The sequence below is a fragment of the Apium graveolens genome, chromosome 6, assembly GCF_009905375.1.
Source record: "Apium graveolens cultivar Ventura chromosome 6, ASM990537v1, whole genome shotgun sequence".
Lineage (NCBI taxonomy): Eukaryota > Viridiplantae > Streptophyta > Magnoliopsida > Apiales > Apiaceae > Apium > Apium graveolens.
The window spans coordinates 137,845,709-137,869,872 of record NC_133652.1 but is presented as its reverse complement, the minus strand read 5'-3'; the positions used below and the strand labels follow the sequence as shown (position 1 = coordinate 137,869,872).

At 30.8% G+C, this 24,164-nt stretch overlaps 1 protein-coding gene and 2 long non-coding RNA genes across 9 annotated transcripts; 1 reads left to right on the top strand and 2 right to left on the bottom strand.

Moving 5' to 3' along the window:
* Positions 1 to 787: 787 nt before the first annotated feature.
* Positions 788 to 2,226, bottom strand: LOC141663893 (uncharacterized). The gene is made up of 2 exons (XM_074469742.1): positions 1,945 to 2,226; positions 788 to 1,802 (listed from the first exon to the last, which is right to left on the bottom strand). Exons 1-2 carry the CDS (start codon positions 2,140 to 2,142, stop codon positions 1,092 to 1,094), a joined length of 909 nt encoding a protein of 302 aa, XP_074325843.1. The 5' UTR covers positions 2,143 to 2,226; the 3' UTR covers positions 788 to 1,091.
* Positions 2,227 to 5,549: 3,323 nt separating this feature from the next.
* Positions 5,550 to 9,228, bottom strand: LOC141668115 (uncharacterized). Of its 3 annotated transcripts, none has more exons than XR_012552930.1 (4): positions 9,131 to 9,228; positions 7,071 to 7,470; positions 5,869 to 6,062; positions 5,550 to 5,730 (listed from the first exon to the last, which is right to left on the bottom strand). It is a non-coding gene; the product is annotated as an uncharacterized LOC141668115 (long non-coding RNA). The 3 variants fall into 3 exon arrangements; XR_012552929.1 differs by adding an exon at positions 8,100 to 8,358 and having other exon boundaries at positions 5,550 to 6,062; positions 9,131 to 9,208; XR_012552928.1 differs by having other exon boundaries at positions 5,550 to 6,062.
* An 11,376-nt stretch (positions 9,229 to 20,604) lies between these two features.
* Positions 20,605 to 23,169, top strand: LOC141666914 (uncharacterized). 5 transcript variants are annotated; one of them, XR_012552414.1, is made up of 4 exons: positions 20,605 to 21,419; positions 21,596 to 21,663; positions 21,964 to 22,308; positions 22,872 to 23,169. It is a non-coding gene; the product is annotated as an uncharacterized LOC141666914 (long non-coding RNA). The 5 variants fall into 5 exon arrangements; XR_012552413.1 differs by having other exon boundaries at positions 21,581 to 21,663; positions 22,183 to 22,308; XR_012552411.1 differs by having other exon boundaries at positions 21,581 to 21,663.
* The last annotated feature ends 995 nt before the right edge of the window (positions 23,170 to 24,164 follow it).

The window sequence follows — 24,164 nt, the reverse complement described above, 5'->3', positions numbered from 1 at the left end:
CCTGAATAACAATGGTCAACAGAAGCTGCATTCTGCATCAACTAGTATGTTGACCCAGCTTCAAGCTTCTTGTAACATATGCCTAAAAGCTAACCTGGCTTGTAGCTGTAAAAAGCACAACACACTATGAACACAGGACCATGACGGTATCAACTACTAAGCCATACTAAGTTACCCATAACTAACGAGGGAACAGCTTCAATACACTAGCAAAAGGACATAGAGGCTTCATATCTAGAAACGTCAAATATTAGCAGAAGTGCTGGTATCTGGCACCTAATTTTACAGAGCACAGGATTCAGATATGAGTTTCGGTCAACATAGTAATACTACCATCCCATTACAGTATGTAATTCTTCATCTAAGGGAACACTAAAAAACATCTTAGCTATAACAAGTGCATTACAATATACAACATAGAAACTGAGATATTATGTTGTCAGGTTAGAGTAATGAAATATCTATCCTACAATCTGATTAAGTCGAAGGCATAAAACTTACCAAGGCATTATACATACACTGCAATAAAATCAGCACATAGAACTATATTGCAAATGTACCTCAGAGTCACATTTGCCATAACAAAGTCCTGAAGACCAAATCCTGGACCTCTTCCAGTAAAAGAAAACTGCTAAAGAAAAAAGAGTTAATAGAAGTGCCTAAGACTAATAACATAACATCAATAGCAGATTAGCAGGTAGATTCCAATTAAAACAATGCTCAAATTAGACATCAATTTAAGATCAATATCTCAAATAACTTAAAACCCAGAAGGATCATTATCAAATAACACAATGCTCAAACCAGACTTCAATATAAAGATTAATATCTCAAAGAACTCTTAACCCAAAAGGATAGTTATCAACATATAACTTGGAGTGGAGCCTCATGGTCTAAATTTAACTTTGGAACTGTTATAGCAGACAATCCTAAACACTGTCAAATTCCATATCATTCTCAATTCTCCAAAGTATTATACATTAAACTACCACTCCAAAGAACCACTAGCCCTTTCTACTACACAGACAACCCAACCAACCAACCAACTACAAAGATCACTATAAAAATTAAATCTTAAAAAACTATATTCTTCACTTCTTCCCTGCCTTCCTAGCCGATGTCCTCTTCACAGGGGTCTTCACACTCTTCCCCTTAGCTGGAGCCGCTTTCTTCACAGGAGCTGCCTTCTTCACCGGAGTCGCTGTTGCCTTCTTCACAGGGGTTGCCTTCTTAACCGGAGCTGCAGCAGGCTTAGCAGGAGCCTTCTTCCCAGGAGTAGTCCTTGTCGAGGTCCTGGCAACCTTAGCTGGCTTAGCCTTTGCCTTGGGCTTAGCAGCAGGCTTGGCCTTAGCAGCAGGCTTAGCCTTAGCAGCTGGCTTGGCAGCAGGCTTCGCCTTGGGTTTCACAGCTGCCTTGGCCTTAGGCTTAACAACAGCCTTGGCCTTCGGCTTTGCAGCAGGCTTAGCCTTGGCAACAGGCGCCTTCTTCTTAGGCGCAGCAGCAGCTTTCTTCTTCGGCGCAGCAGCGGTTTTCTTCTTAGCAGGGGCTGCAGCAGCCTTCTTCTTAGCTGGAGCAGCAGCAGGCTTCTTCTTCGCAGGAGCGGAAGATTTGGCAGAAGGCAACTTATAAGATGCCTTGACCTTAACAAGCTTGCCAGCAGCAACGAGCTTCTTCAGATTGTTGGAAAGCATTTTCCTAAACACAGCTGGAAGGTCCTTGTGCTTGGCTTCCAGAAACTTCTGAATCGCTTGCTGACTCGAACCGGTCCTCTCCTTGAGGCTCGTAATCGCATCGGTTATCATCTAGGGTTTCAAATCACAAAACACACAAATCAGATCTAAATTCCACCAATTCAAACATAAATTCACACACAATTACATAAACAATTACATAATCATACACAAATACACACATATATAGATACAATAATGAAATGATAGATACCTCGAGATAAGGAGGATGAGCAGGAGCAGATCTAGGCTTCCTAGGAGCAGCAGCTTTCTTTGGCTTAAGCTCCTTGCCTTTCTTCGGCGCCGGATCTTCCGCCGGCGGCGCAGCTTCCTCCGGAGCCTCCGTCACCGTCACCGGAACTTCCTCCTCAACGCCTTCCATCGGAACAATTGGGTCCTCAACAGCAGCCATCTCAACCACAAATTCAAATATAGTTACAGCGAGAGAGAGAAAGAGATTGAGAGAGAGGTGTGGGTGATCCGATGACAGTTGGGAGGCGGTTTATATAATTTGAGAGGAGAGGAGGCTGGGGAGCTGGAGCTCAACGCTGATTGGTTGAAACAAGTGAGCCACGGATTCAACTTCTTTTCGAATATTTTAAATCTCATCCGTCCGATCTTACTCTTATCCACGGCTCTCATTTCATTTCACTACCTCAATCCATCCTATCCTTGCACCTTGATACATTTCTTTTGTTCCTCAAATGTGTGTTTTTCATCTCAATTCAAACTGCTCTATCTTCAAAATTACTTGATGAAATTTAATGAAATTTGTCTTGTTAGAAAGAAAATGATTTGAGGTTTCTAAAGAGTATTTTTTTGTGATTTTACGTTAAGTGTGTAAGGAGAATTATTGATTTTAGCTGGCTTATGTTTGAGCTAGGGTTTTCAATGAGTTGTTTTTACTCTTTGGTAAGTTTTATGGGGTTATACTTGGAATTTTTTACTGAAACTTGTCACATTAGATTCTTCGATTCTTTACGGAACTGCTCGATTAAGAATTTCGAGATTTCGTCGAGATTTGGGTTTTCAAATGTCGATCGGAACGTCGATGAAGTTGAACATGTTACATGACTACCAAATGACTTAACATTTTGAGTACCGCCAATGCAATTCCTCTTTACACACATTAAATTTCAAATAATTTCATCATTAACAAAATATAGTTTCCAGTTTATACAACACAATTTCATTGTTTTACTGTAATCATATTGAGCAAATTACACAAACATAAGCACACCACATTTTTGTTTATAAAGAGAATGCTCTATGTTGTACTTGGCACCTACTTGTTCTTATTGCTTTCTTTTCCCATGTTGTCACTCAACTTCAAACCTAAACTTAACCTTTCAAATTTGATTTGTCATGGATTATAACTTCATTTTATTGTTAGAATGTGATTATATAAAAGGTAAATTTGACATAATACACAAATAAACATCCACCATGTTGTGGTTTCACCAAGTATGCTCTCTGTTCAACTTGGACACCTAATTCTTGTTCATAGCTTTTCAATTCTGTGACGAAACTCATCTTAACAACTAAATTCAAGCATTTAGATTCAGTTTAAGATGCATACCAACCATATACTGGTATACATTTTTGCATTGCATTAGATCATATCCACTTTAAACTCAGCTACTTTGTTTGATCAAGGTAATAACCATTTGGGAGCACTTCTATTAACTGCAACTTGTCTAGTAAATCTAATTCTCGATGAGCGTATACGTAAGATCACATTTTCTATATCTGAACACAAATTCGAATCACAACATGTCGAACGACATGTTTGCGTCAGGGAATATCATGTCACTGCTTGCATAGAAAGTTGAATAAGATGAATTGTTTACAAAGATGTACTATTGTGCTTTAGTTCATGTTAAGTTCAAGCTAATGATTTATAAAATTCTTGTTGTATACACTATCAAAGTGTCTCTCCTGGACTTATATAAGAAGCTTTATTTAGCAATATCATGTTTAATTTGTGTGTGAGAAGAATTTTTACAAGAAAAACTATTACTGAAATGGGTCATGGGATGATAGTGAATGTATGTTTTGGTAGTAGTCACAATCAAGGAGTTCACTGAAATTATGTAGCATAGAAAACAAATTGTATCAACTTAAGAAAAAATTGTGCTTATTCGTGTTTCATAAAACTGAAATCCAAACACAAGACCAGATTATGTTTAGGGTCTTGATCAGCTAGAAAAAGCAAGTCAAGCAAATCAATTCTTTGAAATTTTGAAACACCTAGCATGTAACAAAAATTGTGGTCAATTAGGCATAACATGTAAATCAAATGGCATCTTTAGCAGCTTCAGTTAACTCTACCCAGATGCATGTCAAGAATCTCTATACCCTCGAATGACCACTTGTCGTGCAGTCACGACTCATGACAATGAGCTGCAGGACTGCAGGAGATGAGAGCAGCTTACCAATCCTTATGCTCACTTCTTAAAAGTCGGATCTTATATAATTATTTGATCTTAATCATTCACCTTTTAAAGCACGATCACGTTTTAATCAAAATAAGAATTCTGATTGTAACATATCGATCGATATTCTTGCATATGCAAGTATCATGTTACAGCTTGCATAAAATCTTGCTGGAAAATGAAGTGTACACTACGATTTACTATTGTGCTTTAGTTCGTGTTAGAGATAATCTAATGATCCATGAAATTCTTGTAAATACATGGTGGCAATCCAAGTGCCGGTATATTATGTTTGTAAATTCCTGAACTGAGAAAGATTTATTTGTTTGAAAATTCAATGCAGCACTACTAATGTATCATGTTTAGTTTTGAGAAAAATGACAAGAAAATGAACCATATACTTTCATTGATATATGTATGATGTTAGAAAATATATGTTCATTGCTAGTATTGACCATTTAGGAATATATTCAGATTCTATCCTTTAGAAAGCATTTTTTCTTATTGCTTTTCAAAGAAGTGAAATCCAAAATCAACTTGCAATTAAGTAATCAGATACACATGGATATTAAAACAAGACCAGATTAGGTGTAACATAACCTTGATCAATTACAAAAGCAAATCAAGGAGACCATTTCCTTCTGCAGTCTTGAAGGTTGAAACACATAATCTGGAAGTGCGAAAACATAGTACCCTAATGCATGTCAAGAATGTTGATCCGGACCAATCATCGAAAGGCGAAATGTATAAGGAGAAGATAATAGCTGCACACTAATCCTTAGATTGTTCAGCTCTCCAATGTCCAAACATATAATTCTTTGACCTTGAATCCATGGTTATTCATATTTGGATGCCGTCGTTTGTAACATTCGTTTTCTAAAATCAAACTTGAAGGTTGGCTCATTTCTTAAGTGTTACAAGTTTCTTTCACCCTAAACATTCAATCAGATTGTTCTCAAGAGTTCGAAATGTGTTCTAAGAAACTAATGAACCAAAAAACATGTTCATTAACCTCTAAATTTCTTTAAAAGGTATATTTTGAAACTTTCATCAGAATGCCAAAATTTCTTTATTAACTTGATTTAAGGAACTTCAATTAATTTGCATTGATCACGATCGGAGAAGAAATTTATTGAGAATAATCTTCCAGACTTGAAATCTAGTTGAATGTAGAGAGGTCATGTTGAACTGTATTGCTAAGAAAGAAACATTTTGCATGATGGGAATGTCTTGTAAGCTATATATATTTGAACGCTTGACCCTGCAGCATAGATAGCTGAGACAAATTTGAGATAGAGAAAAACAGAAACTACCACAATCTGAATATCTACAAGATTGCACAACTTGTATCTTTGCTTTGCAGCTTTTAACTTTATTTTGCCATTTATGCAGAAAAATTCAAACATGTTCATTACAAATCTTTTCATAAATCAGACAGGTGGAAAGGAATATGATTATCATTTCAAGGAAAAATACAATATTTTTTAACTGAGTCCTCCGACAAAAATAATAATTCGTGCCACTGCACCCAAAATCGATCTTGTCCCTTCCATTCAAATGCATAACTGTGATGACATAGAGATTTTGCATCAAGTTAGATATTACAAATGCAGATAAACCTACTAGAAAATTTATCTTATATCAGTCTTTTCTCAACCACATCCTTATTATCCTTCATCAAAAGTCTAATAAAAACTATTTACATTTTCTTGCTCTTGACATTCCACTTCTCTTGCACTGTCACTTATTATCCTTATTTTAATTATCTTACTTGCCAGCAATTCATTATGCTCCTCAATGTGCTCGAATATCAGTTTCAAATGCCTTCCCTTGCTACATGCTCGTTTCTCTCCATAGCCAGCTGCTGGGGTAGCTCTTCAATTTGATCATGCTCATTCTGCATTATAAATAAAAGATATTCTTTTGGTGCATTCTCATATCAAGACAATGATTTACAATGACTTTCCAGCAACAAGGAGATAAATTTAAAACTACTATTACATTTGTCATCCACGCAACTATAAACAAAAAATAACCAATTTCAGACATTTCTGAAAATCTAATGCAGTTGGATATGAGTAGCATGCATGTAAATAACAATACATTACATTAGATGAATCATATGTACTAAAAATCTTGTTTTTTCCACATAAATTCTCAGCTCTGGAAATCACGTAGTCTTTACGTCCAATTAAAAGAAGTAACTTTGGACATTGGCTAAACAGGCACTTGATGCCGCGGCATCTGCCTACTTAATTGTTATGGTACTCCTCAACATATATCAAAACTCAACAAAGTCGAGTTCTTTCCAGGAAAGAAAACTAAGACAAGACACCTTAAAAAGAGATCCTAAGGATCTTGATTGTATCTACAAAGGCCGCTTTTAAAAACGGCGAATCTCGATATCAAACCAGAGGACTTGAGAGATTTAAGTATCTAAGAACATTAACAAAAGATTGTTATACTGGGAATTTAGGTTTCAAATCTCTTTATAATGAGCTGTAACCTTTGCTACTTTCTACATTAGTAATAAAGATCATTTTAAACATGTGACACGTCCTCGCTCACTATTCTAAATTCGTGTCCCGAATTTTACCAGAGATTTGCATTCACTTATCATTCCAATATTTGTAACAAATTACCTGAAAAAATTACATGATTTTATCTCATCAAAGCATATGTATTTACATTCGAGGTCTCTTAAAGGAATTAATGAAATTAGAAAAGATACTCTAGAAAAGGTATGATCTATTATTCAAAAATCAACATTATGTACCACACTCGGTAAGCTTGAACTAAAATTCTTAGCAAAGTCTAAACATAGCCATTTAAGAAAGTAACTGCATCTTCAAAAACCAAAAAGCATATAATAACTAATAGGCTAACAATGGCAAACAAAACTGACCGAATATTGATCATATATTAAATCTTGACGATCTGTCGGGTGTTAAAGAGCACAACCAATGGCAGTCCCATTACGCATTGAGCGAGAAAGTTTACTCACGCAGATGACAAAGCCAAATCAGGTCACGCAGATGACAAAGCCAAATCAGGTCGCGTATGCATTATAGAATGCATGTAGGCAGCCTCAGATTCAAATTCTTGACCCACATAAGGTTCATCCCATGGGGAAGAACTATCCGTTCATGAGTCGCATCAAGAGAGTCCTGGTCTACATTAATATCAAAGACTTTCAGGAATGCCTCTTCACCAGAACTGTTCCCACTTTTTTCCAGTACTATCCCTTCCCTCCACAATAATGAAAGATCTGACATCGCCATTGAGATCTTAAACCCCAAAGTCCACTGCATTACAAGAAGGCTTCTTAAATACATTTGTATACAATACTGTATAAAATTTAACAATGATGCTGTTACCTTCAACTTATTTAGACATTAACAGAATAATAAAATTATGTTGCCATTGACATGAGCTAAGTTAATTCATGCATTTAAGATTTAAAAAAAAAAGATACATAAATCTGGTGACTAGTACTTCATTATGCAATTTATTCGTCGAATACTTCAAAACTCAAGGGTATGTCATTTACACCGTACATGTAGTAGTGGGGTAACTACCCTTTTACTTTTTCAGATGTTACTGTGAAAAATGTATTAGTGCCTTGGTGCATCAGACCTAATGTAAAACCTAGTCCAGTCGTTCACTCTTTTTAGATAGCATGGTATCGGAGCTTGCATAGTGAGATATATTTAAAGACGATTAAAATAGCTTACACTAGCTGCAGACGGAGCTCTGACTAAGAGCTCATTCAAAGAATGCACACTAACCAGTGCAGATTCAGTTTTTTCCTTATTTCACTTACCAGATGACAGCCAGACCAGGAATGAAACACAAAATTTTGGTAGAAAGCAGCCAAAGATTGTAAGTCAACAAGATGTTTCAAAAGAGAGGTTAAAAAAGGTGAGAATATCACCTCCAACAAACTGCCATTCAACTGCAGTACCAACCCCATTCCCCAGCCATTGCCACACATGAAGAACTTCTTATCATTTTACAGCTTCATTCTTTTTGTGGTTTTACTCTCTATGTAATGTGACATTTACAGTTGTATAATTTAAGATGCTTTCGAGCTTCTGATTCCTTTCAGCAACATCAGCTGACTTTAGACCATATTATTATTCGTGAAGAGACATCGCCAAGTTAAGATTACAGAGCACATTCCGGCCTGATCACTGCAACAAGCCAGAACATTCTAATGGTAATTGTTCTTTTCATACCTATACCCTAAACATGGGCCAGTGACAAGTTTAGCAATTCCTCTCCGCACTGGGATCATGCAGAGAGCAGAGGTATTAACACTACAATGTCCATTATTCTATAATCTTAACTTTACAAGAATTGACGCGCAAGTAAATTAATGGATCCCTATTTTACTAGATTAAGTAAAAAAGTAAATTAATGCGCAATGAAGTGGGAGTGTAATTTTTCTGGAAAAAACAGAGGGTTGGTAATGTCATTAAAAATCACTCTTTTGGAACTGGTAAAATTCTGGTACCTAATTCAAAAAGCTACTTCCAATTCTCCTACCTACCATACGACAATAAGAGCCTACTTAACAAAATTCTGCGAAGTCATTATACAAATTAATGACAAGAATCCTGATTGAATCATATCTATAAACAGCTATATCCTACTCAAGCAAGCATTACTACTACACATGCACATTTATCACTTGATACTCTAAAATTAGTTTTCGCATATTAAGAAAGAAAACCTATAAAGAACATTATAAATGAAGTGGAGGAGTATACAGATTACCTAGAAAAATAAACAGAGTCAAAAGGCTAACAAAAGTTACAAAACCAATGCATGTACATTCACTTGACTACATTTGTGTATGTTTTACCAAAAAGAATGAGAAAAGATACTAAAGCTATAACTCGTAAATATAATTATAACGATGATAACAAAAGTAGTTTATGAATTTGTAAATAGGGGAGAGACCTGGTTGAGCTGCAATTTGTTATGTGGCGGTGGCGGCGGCGGCGGTAAGAATAATTCCGTCCAAGCGACGGGTTTACCCGCGGAACGCAGGCCTTTTTATGGATACTAGTTTATAGCACGGAATCTCAAAAATTATTTAATAAAATAAATAAATAAATTTATAATTCAAATTGAATAGTATGATTATGAAAGATTAAATTATCTTTATAATAAGTGTATGGCATCTACATATTATAATAAATTTATTTAAAAATTACTTTCGTTACATATGTTATTTTTATGTTATATATTTTATGAGATTATTTATATAAATAGATTTGTTAAAATTTAAACTATACTTCAAATTTGTACTAAGAACTTACCATAAGTGATTTTAAAAAAAAAACTTACTATAAATAACACAATTCATATTTAAAATTGTATTGCAAAGTTTCTATATTTAAAATAGGTCATAATAAGTACATGGGTATTTTATAAATCTAATATTAATACCAAACCTAAAAATGGATAGTCCAGTTGGTCAAATTTAAGTTAAAAATCATATCCGAAACAAAATATGGATACCAAACCTTAGGAAAGGGTTATCCAACAATTTATAATATATAGATTTGTTAATTCAATATTATTTAAATTTTAATTTACTTTAAATCTTAAATCGGAGCATTAATTGGTGTTTAATAAAATACTAAAATAATTAATTTATTAAATTAAATATTAATTTAACAAAAAATTGCAGTAATTAATCGGATTATAAAATCGAATTGGTGGATTATATTAAAACGATTAATCGGGTGATTAATTGGTAAAATCAGTGATTTTTAGAAGAGTATACTTAAAACATAGTACAACTAATATTATATTTGTGAGACATTTTATTCATCTGAAATGACAGATTTGCCCTTGTGTTTACTTTATTGATTTTTAGAAGAGTATACTTAAAACATAGTACAACTAATATTATATTTGTGAGACATTTTATTCATCTGAAATGACATATTTGCCCTTGTGTTTACTTTATTTAAAAAATATTGTTATTGGGAATTGAACTTGAGTCTACTCATTCAACAATATACCTTTATACCACTACAACAAACTATCACTTATGTTTTTCATCGTACATATAACATGTGAGTGTCTTTTAATAATAAGGTTATTTAACTTTTAGCGTAATTATTGAATTATTTGTGTAGTTAATTTTAACAGACTGAATTTAAATATTAGTTCAAATACTATACATTAATATATCATTATATATAATTTAAATATAAGTTCAAATACAATACATTAACATATCATTATATATATGTGTAGATTACAACTATAAATCCTTTATGTATTTTAGTTGAATCCAAAACCATAGTTTCACCCGATTTTTTTTAAAATTAAATACTTTGAAATTTTTCAGCTTAATTTGAATTCGGAATCAGGTCCATTTTTTGTAAAATATTTTGGCTATGTAAACTGATTCACTTTATAGGTTTAGTTAATTTAAATTACGAGTTCGACGAAAACAACTGATCAATAAGACAGAATGCTTGTAATGTCTTATATCAATAAAATGTATTTAATTTTTTTTGTAAGTCTAATTCAACAACCAATATGTATCAAATTTACTAACTTGACCAAAGATGGGTTTTTTTTAGACTTGACATAACACCATTCGGCACAAAATCTGTTGATCACATAGAGTATCAGGATGTGTGCTTGCCGGCAAAAGCTATGGATCCAATTGATTTCGATGTGGTCTCTAACCTATCATATCAGATAAAAGTCCGGGGTAGAAAATAATAAATATAATTATTGAATTAGTATATGGAAAAAGATAATAAAAGTCGACAACGATTAGATAACGTTGTATTAATCGCAATAATATAAACTAATTCATGCCTAACATATATCAACACGGCCAACACTATAACATATTCTAAAATACATAAATCTCATTTGACATACCTATGCCATTAATATAACAACCTTATACTAAAACTTTAATACGAGATCACAGAAGTTGAACGAAGACATTGGGTTACCGTCAATTTCGCGTGTAGTGTCTTATCAACCCTAATAAAAGAAGATTTTACAATATCTAATCTTTTCATGAAATCGTTATATTTATAGAATGACATGTAATGTAGCAAAAGTTGTCAAATTAGCTCACGAACAGTTTGGTATTCGTCTTGAAATTTATTTTGGCTCGATTTCATTTGATTTATAAATAGTCGAGTATTAACACAATTCCAAGATTCTGTTTATAAATAAACTAAAATCATGAATACAATAGTTCGGCTCGAAGGTTTGAAACATCTTTTATTATAATATTTATGAATTAGATTGTAATAATCCGTGAATCGATTTGTCAGCATAATTCATAATCTGTCAGCGTGATTTCTTTTACTTTTTTGGAAATGACAATTAAGGCGTCTTAATTTTTTTTGTAATAGCTTAGTCTACCACATCACGTAGTTAGCAATTAGGGTTTCTTTTTCCTCTTTTTCGGCCAATCAGAAGCGAGCATTTTAATTTCGACCAATTATAATTCACGAAAATTTATCTTGTTTCAATTTTAACATGACATTAACCAGTTTGGGTTAGCCATTAATCATTCTAATTAACCACTAATTAATGTAATTATTATATATATATTTATCCTTAATTCAAATTCAAAATATTTGTTTTTGACATTTTACCATTACTTACAAATCTTTCTTTACAATAATGCAAAATACCAATAGCAATCATGGATTTTTTTTTCTCTTTATTGGCCAATCGGAAACGGGTATTTCAATTTCGACCAATCAGAACTCATGAATATCGTTCTTTTTCGGATTTTTAACCATGTCATAAATCAGCTTGGGTTATCCAATCATTCTAATTAACCACTAATCTTTCTTTATAATACATAAGTTTACCCAGGTATGCGGTTAACCAATCAAATGTTTATGAATTATTTTAAACCATTTAGAGAGCACTTCTTAAATGTTCGACCAAACACATTATATGAAAAAAATATGTATTTACCATTTTAATCCTAACTCACTAATCATGGTTAATGATTAGAGATTTATGAATTATTTTAAACCAATCAGATAGCGCTACTAAATTGTTGACCAATTATATTATATTAAAAAATTCCTTATGTATTATTTTATACCTAACTCATTAACCATAATTAATTAAAAATTCTAATTTTAATAGAATATATTTACTATATCATTTTTTATTTTAACATAATAGCAAATATAGGTTTTGGAAATGGTTGAGTTACAAAAGTACTCTTTCTATAGAGCATTTTCTTGTCTTTATAACCAACCGGGTTTCTTATAACCCGACCTACAGACCTATTGGTCAATTCGAAATCAAAAAAATTAGTACATATTCGTTATATAACTTGCTAAGTCATCTTGTGAATCTAAGTCATCACATTACCATTCAATAAACCTGTATTATTGCAAGACTTATATTCACAAAATACTTCTACAGTGGACTACCACTCCACAGATCTCATAATCGAATTTACATACTCACTTAGTTACACTTTTATAATGTCGTGGTAAAATCAAAAGATGACAAATTCTGATCTTATTATAGTACAAATAAAGCTCATATTTAGTTTGGTATCATTCATCGGGCAATGTGAAGCTGATAACTTTCAATCTTGATATGGCTCTTTCCCATTCTATTCATATGTTTCGCTGAACGATTTTTCTCCTCATCTTTGATTGTGCCAAATATTCATAAAAGTAAGGGTGAACATCTAAATGCTCAACAAATTTATTCAAACTTATTACTCAAATCATATTCATATATGATTTCAATATTCAAACTGTAAGCAATTTCACATCTGAATCATATTTGTTGATATACAAGTAAACGAGAAGCAGATTGACACTTGATTCCAAAATAGTCACGAGAATTATTGGTCATATTTTCACCCCATACATTAATGATACGATCAACTACCACTACGTACCATCCTCCTACATATCTTACGCTCGCCCGATCACAACATGTCGTAAAAACTCCCAACACACTTGCTAGCATTAAAAACGAGTTCCATCTTGAAACCACGACCACAAACAATCCGATAAATAAACAATATTCGCATCTCGGGTAAATAATAAATAAATAATGGGTACTCCCATATTGACCAGTACAGATGAAAGAATTTTCCGATGATTATCACAATTCATTTAACATGAAATTTGAAAAAGTATTGAAAAAATATTTTTTAATCTGGTTTGAACAATTAACCCATTATCAAACGAAATAAATTATCGGCATGAACAATGTCTCGATCACGTTATCAATAATGATGATTTTTCTTGGATAAATGAGAATAATCGAGAATCAAATGAAGGTCGGGTTGATTGAAAAATAATCAACCCCTTAAGGAGTACTCGACCATAAGTGATAATTAAAACGAATAAAAACTCTAGTCTTCGAATAAATAAATTTCACATTAATTTTGTTACATAGGAAAAATAATTAAACGAATCACAACTTTGTGGGTTTAAAAGAACAATAACAAAACCATTCGAGACAATACATAATACCCAACTTTATATCACATTCTCAATTAAAAACCATAAATACTTGACAGAGGTAAGGGAGAGCGGAATAAACTTGTCTCTCATCCGATGTACACGGTATTCGCAACAAAATTCCATTATCCCGAGATTACCAATTTCTTGGCATATAATTATAAACAAAAATCAATAATACACAATCAAAATTAAAAAATTTAAATAAGTTTATTACCGAATCAAACTCTCCAAATATTTACTGATAAACATATTCATATATATATATATATATATGTAGTGTGTGTGTGTGACTATAACAATTTTTATAAATATTTCATCTTAAATTAAGTATTCTCCATAAAGGGTAAAATATTTGAATATTCAAGAGTATAATTATTATCTCATCGAGTTACTCGTGAATTTGTATACATTTAATCGATAAAATTTATAATTTATTATATATACATATAATTCAACAACACGGGGGTTTGATGAGAAATGTAATTAACTAGCATAATAACCCGTGCGAGGCACGGGTCATTTTCTAATTTTTTTTATTCAATGCAATTATAATGTTCTTAATTATTTTATTATTTGTAAATTTTGTACAATGTCTAACGTATATCAAATACAAGTTGATTGTTTATCAATGTATATTATTTTAATAAAAAACAATACCAAATTACACAGTATTTCAAATATAACTCATTAAATAATATATATATATATACATATATTCTTGTTTGTGTTGTATAATTTGTATTTAATGAATGAATATAAATAGGGTTGTCGTTTAAAACGAAACGATTATACTTAATATGTAGACTACCGTTAGTATGTTTACAAATAAAAACTTATAATCATATATGTTAATAGTTGATTATTTTAGTTTTTATTTGTAAACATACTAAAATATATTCAACGTATGTATGCATGGAAAAATATTAGTTTTTTATTTACACTATGATTACCAAAGTAACATTAAGTTATATGTGTGTGTGTCAGCATGTAAATTATCGTATGTTACATTTCTTTGTAAATTACGATGGTTTCAATTATTTATATGCTAAATATCTGATTTATGTACATATATAATCACTATTAACATCTAGTGAGACAAATGATTATTTAAATAACATGCATTTATAATTATTCAAAAATTAAAATTATGTAATACATAAATTGCAAATATTTTTTATAAGGTATTCATATTATTATTGACAAACAATCTATAGTTTTTCGCAATTGAGTATCAATCATGGTTGTAACATAAAAATAAATTATATATTATAAAGACTTATTATTGATATTCATGATTTTTTTTCAAGGATTCGAAGGAAAAATATAATTATATTGTTATTTAAACCGTTTTTAAGGTCCTTTCATTACTACTCTAATATTTCTTCATATAACAATTTGATAACATTGTATAATATTCTCCTAAAATAAATATTTTTCAATTTGATAAAGCTTTATAAATATCAGTTGAACTGGTTAATTTATTCGAATTATTGAACAATATATATTTTTTAAATAGTATAAAATGCATTGAATCAAATGTTACAATATAGTATAGATATAACTTTTATTTGAATAATTCAAAATATAAAAATAATTCAAAATATATGTACAATATTATCTTGATCAATGAATATTATTTATCTAGAAGAATTCTTTTTAAAAATCTAGTTTTTTAAAGTAATAAATGAAAAATAAATCGATTTAATATATCATCGTAGTTTTAAAAAATCTCATGAGATCTCATATCAAATTTCGAATATTTTTAAAATCGGGACAAGTCCAAAAAATAATAATGCGCTAGCAGTGAAGTTAGTAATTTTAATATAAATTATCAATTGACTTGATCTTATAAACACATCAAACACATTAATTTATATTAACATAAGATATTAAAAAATTTCACATTATTGGTAAGATATTCTCTCCGAACTTGTAATTTAAATTTACTAAAGGTAGAATGTGACGATGGTTTTTGGCCGGGTCATGTAGTCAAATTTCGAGTATTTTTTGAAGAATGGGCCAAGTTCTGATTTCAAATTCGAAATAAAATAAAATACTTTGACTCATTATAATTTGAATTCATCTAAATATGTAATACCATTATAGATTATTTATATATAAGCGATTTTATTTTCAATATTTTCTTTAAAAGTTATATATGTACATTTTAATTACTTTTTATAATAATAAAATATGTTAAAAATATATGAGATACATTTTTAAACTAAAAAAGATTAATAAATAAGATAATAATTCATTTATGTATTATGTCTAATTTTGTATCCGAAATTTAATTCTTTAAAATTAACTGTACAACTATTTAAGTTACTATATTTTTTTTTTGCGTAATTCCAGTAATTATCTTTAAAGTTAAATAAAATATTAATTTAGCACACTTACATATTAAGTGTATGATAAAAAACGCATGTGACATTATGGTGTAGTGGTATAAGGTTGTATATGTTAATGAAATATCTTGAGTTCGATTCTCATAAAACACATTTTTTATAAGACTTTTTAATCTCATTAATTATTCACTTGTTCTCCTATTATATATCGAAGAGATATAACGATTATACCCCCACATTAATATCTATATAATATTTATTTCGCCTCATCATTCATCTATTAAAAATATTTAATTATTGTAAAATTAATATGTGCATATATACATTAATACATATATACGATAAATAAATAAATAAATATATATATATATTAAAACATGAATACATACATACTTACACACATACATATATACATATGTACATACATACATGCATACATACATATATATGTATATAGATACATACATACATACATACATACATACATATATATATACCTACACACATACATACATACACACACACATACACACACACATACATAGATACATACTCATATATTCTTATTTGTCTTCAATTTTATCATCGTTCTCAAACACAATGAAATGACCAAATATTATATTGAATTATATGTAATAAAAAAATAAAATAAAATTTATACATATATGTATGATTTATACTTTACTATTAATAATTATGTGACATATATCATATACTCATCGGTTGTTACCATCGTTTAGGGGTTTTTTTTGGGCAAATTAGTTCATATGACAATTATACCCTTACATTAAAATCTATATAATATTTAATTCACTTCGTCATTTATTTATTAAAAAATATCAATTGTTGTGTACATACATACACATACAATATATGTATATATATATAAAAATTAATACAAGGACATACACACGCATATTACATATACATATTCGTATATTCTTATTTGTCATCAATCTAATCTCGTCCTCCAACATAATGAAATGACGAAATATTATATTAAATTCAATAAAATGAAAAATAAAATAAACTATTTATGCAGATATGTATAATTTATACGTTACTATTAAACATTCTATGACATATATCATATATTCCCACTGTCTCATAGGTTGTTAACATCGTTGTTAGAAACATACATTAAAAAAAATGAATTATGTTGAAGAAAAATTAAAAAATCAGGGTTAAATTTTGGAGCCATTATAAAGATAATATGTAATTTTAGAAGATTTTAACAATCTGTTGAAACATCCAAAAATAAAAAGTTAATGGGACGGAGAGTATCATATAAACTTACAATACTAACGTCGATCGCCTATACAAAAAGACTCATAAATCACATTTTTAACACATAAACACATTAAATAATTAAAAAATAAATTAATAATTATTTTATATTTAGAGAGATTGATAAACATCAGACACACATAATCGCTTGTATGTTTTTTACTTTATAAGCATTAACATATTACAAATATTATTTAATTATGAAGTGACAAAAAAAAATGCGAACATAAATTATTACTTTCTGTGAATGCCTCATATGCATAAACAAATAAATTATCCATCCACTAGGTAACAACATAAATATATCGTCAAAAATTACAGCGAAAACAGTTTCAATTACCACAATCTGAAGTATACACACGTACATTGTACGGGTTATAAAGCTAATTCAATCTAAACCATTAACTTCTCACAAAATTATAATTATTAGCCACATAATTAAATAATCTTTAAGTATCCTTCATTAAAAATAAAATTCTTATTTTATTCAAATTAATAAATTATCCATTTACTACTCAATCAATCAATCAATATACTTATATAAATTAGAAGACGGGCGCGTTTAGGTACCGGCTCTCAAATCATCTCATTTGATTTTTCTAATTTCTCAATTTTTTGAGTTAATAGATATCAAAAACTATAATTACATTATATTCTCCTAAATATATTATCTTCATTTGTAATATTCTCCTAACATCTTCTATTAATATTTTTGAAATCTACTAACATCATAATATTCTACTAAAACTTCTACTTTCTCTTTAAATAAATCTTTAAAGTTTTTACAACATCCTTCATTAATATTTTTGAAATCTACTCACCATCATAATATTCTTCTAAAATTTCTACCTTCTCTTTAAATAAACCTATCATCTTGATATTCCTTCTAAATTTCTTTCTCCCAAAATCAACTTATTATATTATATATTTTTCTTAATTTTGTGTTTAAAAATTTTAACTTATGAAATATTACAATGACAAGTATCTATAAATATTTATCATTATTCGTAATATTCTGCTAAGATTTCTACAACATTTTTCATTGAAATAATTTGACATCAACTTACTACCATGCTATTCTCATAAAAGTTCTCATTTCTCCTTAAATCAATTTACCATCTGAATATTCTCCTAGTTTTTTAATACTATTAGTCATCTTTCTCCTAAAATCAACTTATTATATTATAATTTCTTGATTTTTATAATTTTTAGCTAATGAAATATTACAAAGACGAGCATTTATAAATATTTTTACTCGATATTTTTTAAAATCACTACATCATTATATTATACCTATGTAAATGAAAAAGCGAGGGAGGTGAAGTGAGGTGCCGCCTCTCATATCGTTTCAGTCTATTTTTATAATTTTCTCAAAAATTTATATTATTAAATAAAAAAATATTACATTGATTATTGACTAATAAATAATATATTTTTACGACATTAGATTTGTGAATAATGAGAAAGCGACTCATTAAAGTAAACATGTTTAGCGAGAGAATGATTTTTAAACTTCTTGATTTATTATATTTATTTATTATTCATAATTTCGGAATGGCAAAGATTCAGACAAGGAATACAAAAAGAAAAAAGGGAACATTATTTTTAAAAACCGTATCGAAGCACAAGCTAGAGAATCTCCAATGCTACAAAACCCTTAGGTAAATAACCTAGTTGGTATTTAGGTGTCAAGTAGAGATGCACAAAGGCCTGATGGGTCGGGTTTTGATCCGGGTCTAAAAAGCCCGGGCTTTTTATAGGAAAATCCGGATCGGGCTTTTTAAATAACCGGGCCTGGTCGGGCCTATCACGGAAAAATGCAGCCTGTTTTAGGCCCGCGGGCTGGACCGGACTTAAACCGGTCTGAATCAGGCTTAAACCGCGCCACATCTAGCGGATCCTTCCTTCCAATTTCCCCTTCCTTTCCACCTTCCATTCGACCTAAAATTCCTCAACCTCCCACGATTCAACAAACTAAAAATATCTCCTCCACCACTCTCTCTTCTCATCTCATCCAACATAAACCCCAACATATTGCAAAATAATCTTGACAAATTAATAAATAATCACAAACTAAACAATAAACATGAATAGTTTGACTTGATAACAGATTATAAAATTAATGATGAAAAAGATACACCCAAGTATGCTATCAAACATATTTTAAAAGAGATTCAAAAAGGAGGAAAAAGAAACTGAACATGGAGTATAGCATAAAAGGAAACAAAATTAGTGAGTTGGAAAGAGGGAATTGATGGAGAATAAGAGAAGATTAGGTGAGAGATAGTGAGAAATTAGGTGAAACAGGGAGGTAAAGTTTAGATACTTTTGTTAAAATATAGATAGAGAGTATGGAGTTCTGCAATATAATTTTAAAATTAAATAGTTATTGGACTGAAATTAGGTGGAACGAGCTTTAAATTTGATTTCAATCCGGGCCAAATCCGGGCTTTTAATTATCCGAACTTTAATCCGGACTTTTAAAAAACCGGGCTTTTCGGGCTTCGGGCCAGGCCGGATTTTGACGAAAAAAGGTGGCATGTTTTAGGCATGAGGGCCGGGCCGGACCGGGTTATTTTTCGGATCAGATTTTTCGGATTTTTTTCCGGATCGGATTTTTTGAACATCACTAGTGTCAAGTATGTGGCATATTTAGATAATATGTTAAAAAAAATTACATTCCAACCATGTATATCCTTAGCAAAAATTATAGTCAATCATTTTTAGTTGACTAAATTTGACCAACCAAGAAAACCATTATATATAATTTTTCATAATCATAATATAGATAATACCATTGAAGTTTATATGAAAATCCTTAGATAAAATTTTTATAAAATAGTGATTGTCAATCATTATAACCAACCATTTTGCATTTTACCATTGGAGATGCTAATAGTAAACCGGTTCATAGATAAGTAAATAACAAATTTAAATTACTTTTCCATCAAGTTAATTTTTTCTTTTTTAGAGTCAAACCAACATAAATAACCCATTTATATAAAGTTCAATTTAAACATGAGAAATTACCAAAAATATTATTTTTTCTAATTTTTTTTACGATTTTACTATGTTTCAATTTTTTTTTTGCAAAAATACGGAATTAATCAAAATCAAACAGATATTCAACTAGTTGAATGAGTTGCATGTAACTGCAAAAACTCGTCAAAAATTGCATGCAGTTATTCCATTTGCCAAAAATCATATTTTTGCAAAAAAATTGAAAAATAGTATTTTTACAAATTAAAAAGTAATTTTGCAATTTTTTTAATAAAATAACAGTAATTTTGAAACCATCATCTTCCCCTCTTCTTTTCCTTCCTCGCTTTCTCTTCTTCTCTCCCGTTTCTCTCCTCTCCCGCTCTCTCTCCATCTTTGGCATCTCTCTCAACCGCACTCATTCTCCCTCGTTTTGGCCCCCAAAACACTCACCTGGACCTCCTCCTATTTCTTTCCCCATCTCCATCCACTTTCCATCTGCTCATCATTTTTACCCCGGCCGAGCTCTGCCACCACCGCCGGAAACGGCCATGGTGGTGGGGACTCCTCGCAATCTTTTTGGACCATCAAACTCCCACCAATTCATTCGGTTTTCCAAACCCAAGCTACCCACTAACATCAATTCGAACCATTATTCATCAAATCAACAACCCCCAATTTTTGGGTCATGAACCCTAATTCTCTAATTGGGTTGCTCCATGGACCATGATCCAAATTCCACCCTTTTTAATTATATCCCTAATCTATATCTATATATCTATATCTATATAAAGGAGAATCACAGGTGGCTGACGTGGCAATACTTACAATCTCTGATTTTATATTCCCGAGTTCTCCTAATTTTGCTTTCTTGAGCTTTTTTCATAATAATTTTGATCTAACTGTCTGTATTCCTCGTATCAAATGTACCGATTCCTGAATAGAAGCCCTTCCATTTTCCCAACACTTTTCTCTATTTATTTTCTTGGAGTTTTTACACTATTTTGTGCTTACATATACACAATTTCATTGTTCGCAAGCAATATTACAGTTTGGCAAGCACCATTACAGCTTCGACCTTACAGTTTGGCAAGCACCATTACAGCTTCGACCGGATGCTTCCAATCACATGTGTGTGTATTACAACTTATATTTAACATATAAATTTACATTTATAATTTACAATTAAAAATCAATCTCTACTCAATTATATTTGCCAAGAGTTTTTGATTCCTTGAATTTTAGTACTTTCTTTCTCTTTGATATGTGTTTAATCAACAATTTCAATTTAGTTTCTCCAAATACAGCTTTACTCTCAGATTATCTATTGACCGGAGTTCAGTGAATCGTTGCACGATGCAAGCTAATAAAATGGGTAATATTCGAATTGTTTGTTCATTGATATGTTTTTTCCCATTTCTATCTCTTACCTCTCTATGGTGATTATGCTTGATTATTTGTTGTTATTTTACCCTTTACCTTGAACATGTTCATCTTCCGAGTCATCTTCTGGATATAAAATGAGACACAAAAAATGAGCATCCATTTATATGATCGATAAGCATTTTAGCTTGGTATGGATTGTTAGTTATATTGTAATGTATCATTTCGTTGGTTATCATTAATATAATGGATTGTTGGATTATCAGCTTATTTGGTTTTGTTGGATTGTTAGCTTATTTGGTTGTGCCTGTTGATTTAACAATGGGTGGTATTCAAGATTTAGTTGTGAGGCTTATAACCATTTCCACGCGGTGATGGTATGTTCATAAGTGGTAATTAAATTAGCTTTGCTATAAACTAATGTAGCAGCTATAGAGTTATCTTATCTTTCCAATATTGAAGTTTAAGAAGAATTGCAACTTGGCTGGTTAATTAGGATACGCATTTGCAGGCTATGGAATTCCGTCAACAAAAAGGATAAGAGCATGCTTAACATGGATATGATATTGGTTCTGGTCGTTGAGTATGATACTGGTTCTGGTTGATGAGTATGATATTGGTTCTGGTCGATGAGAAGGTAGTAATTCCTTAACTACCCTCCGACGGCCTCTCCTATATGAGCTACTTTATAAATATAATATAGTGCACAAATTATGAAAGTGTTAACCTCTATTATCCTTTTCTTTGATCAATTTTCCTCCTGGACCTAATAATTCTACTATTGCATATTAAGAAGTTTTAGAAGAATTGTAGCTTGGATTTATATGTTATGATAGGAAACTTGCAACTCCTCCAATTTTATTCTGGAGGATTTATTTTATTTCTATCAATATTATTCAAATACTTAATATTAAAATTTTAACATGGAAGAGATAATGATACTACAATTTATCAAATTAAGTTCACTGGTAGTGAGTGGATATATTCACAACAATGTGTTGAGCCTCAGATGTATAAAGTGCTAATAGTTTCTACATGCTGAAAAGATTGGCACATGTTCACCGAAATGCCACAAATATGTTAACAATATATATTAAAGATGTGGAATTATTATTAATATGCTAACAATAGTTCATATGGTGTTGTATTACGTTAATAAGTATAATTTTGCAAGTGCTAACATTTACTTATTCTTCTCAGAGGTCTGGGCTAGATGCAGTTACGTGTGAATGCCAAATGTTCATATTAATCAAGATTCAGATTCAGGCGCAACAATGGTGCATGTGAGCTTTGGGGATCATCTTGGTGCTCTTACTGATGTGCAATAAAAAAGCTGAGATTGAGCCGTTAAATCTCGTGGTATTTTATTCATATGTCCTTTATTTGAATTTATTTGCACTAATTCCAAATTTTATGTTTCTTATGTATAATACTTGTCGGGTAGAGCAATTAAAATCAAAGTGCCAAACAATAAAATCAAAGTTAGTCTTTTTCTTAATATGCCAAGCTTCCTTGTAAGTACTCTTATAACTTTCATCCTCTATTACAGTAATCAAAGTGCACCTAATTAGTTTTTATTCATATACAATCTATTATCAAGAGCTCTGAAAGCAGATTAGTTGCGGAAATCAAGAAACATACATGGTTAATAAACAGTGTGACCAAGATTTTGTTACGCTCTGCTTAATCACATGTCTCCCCGGCTATCTAAACATAATTATAAACTGCACTCATAAATGTGGTTGGCCTCCTCCCACAATTTCTAGGTCTTTAAATAATTAGTATTTCTATATGATTATAATCCGGCAAAAGGTTCAAGTGTTGATTCATGCAGGTGATGCATTGCGCAGTAATTCATTTATGGTTTGCGCTGATTACGTGATTGGTATATGAGTAGCTTTGTATTGTGTATTTGTGTTTTCCTTTATTTGGTGTTACATTCCTTTTTATGTCTTTTTAGGTAGTTGTATTATGTTATTATTCAAGATACCTATTTATATACTCCATGTTTGGTATTTGTATGAAAGATCTAAGAGGTGCAGGAAAACAAATCTGATTTGGAATTACTGTGGATATGATGGAACTAAAAGTCTCAAATGCATGTATAGAGAAATAAAAATGTGTATATTTATGTTTGAGAATGATGAAATTGGTAGGATAATATTTATAAATTTTGTGCTATTTGTTTCCTCAAATTCTACTAACTGTAATATTACTGGTGAGAAGCATTATGTCAGCGTGGCATCAGGTGATCTATTTTATGGCAGTCCCTCTAATCTAATGACATGGTGAAGCACAAGAGTTATATATTCAAATATGAAAAACAAATACCTTCCAAAAAATGAGCAAGGAAATAAGTTTAGATTTATAAAATTGGGAAAAAATGGTACTTCATACACAAAATTGATTTGACCTTAATTTGTGACGCAAAGAATACATTTCTAACTTATATAGACATTAATTCTTTTATATATATATATGTATATGTATATC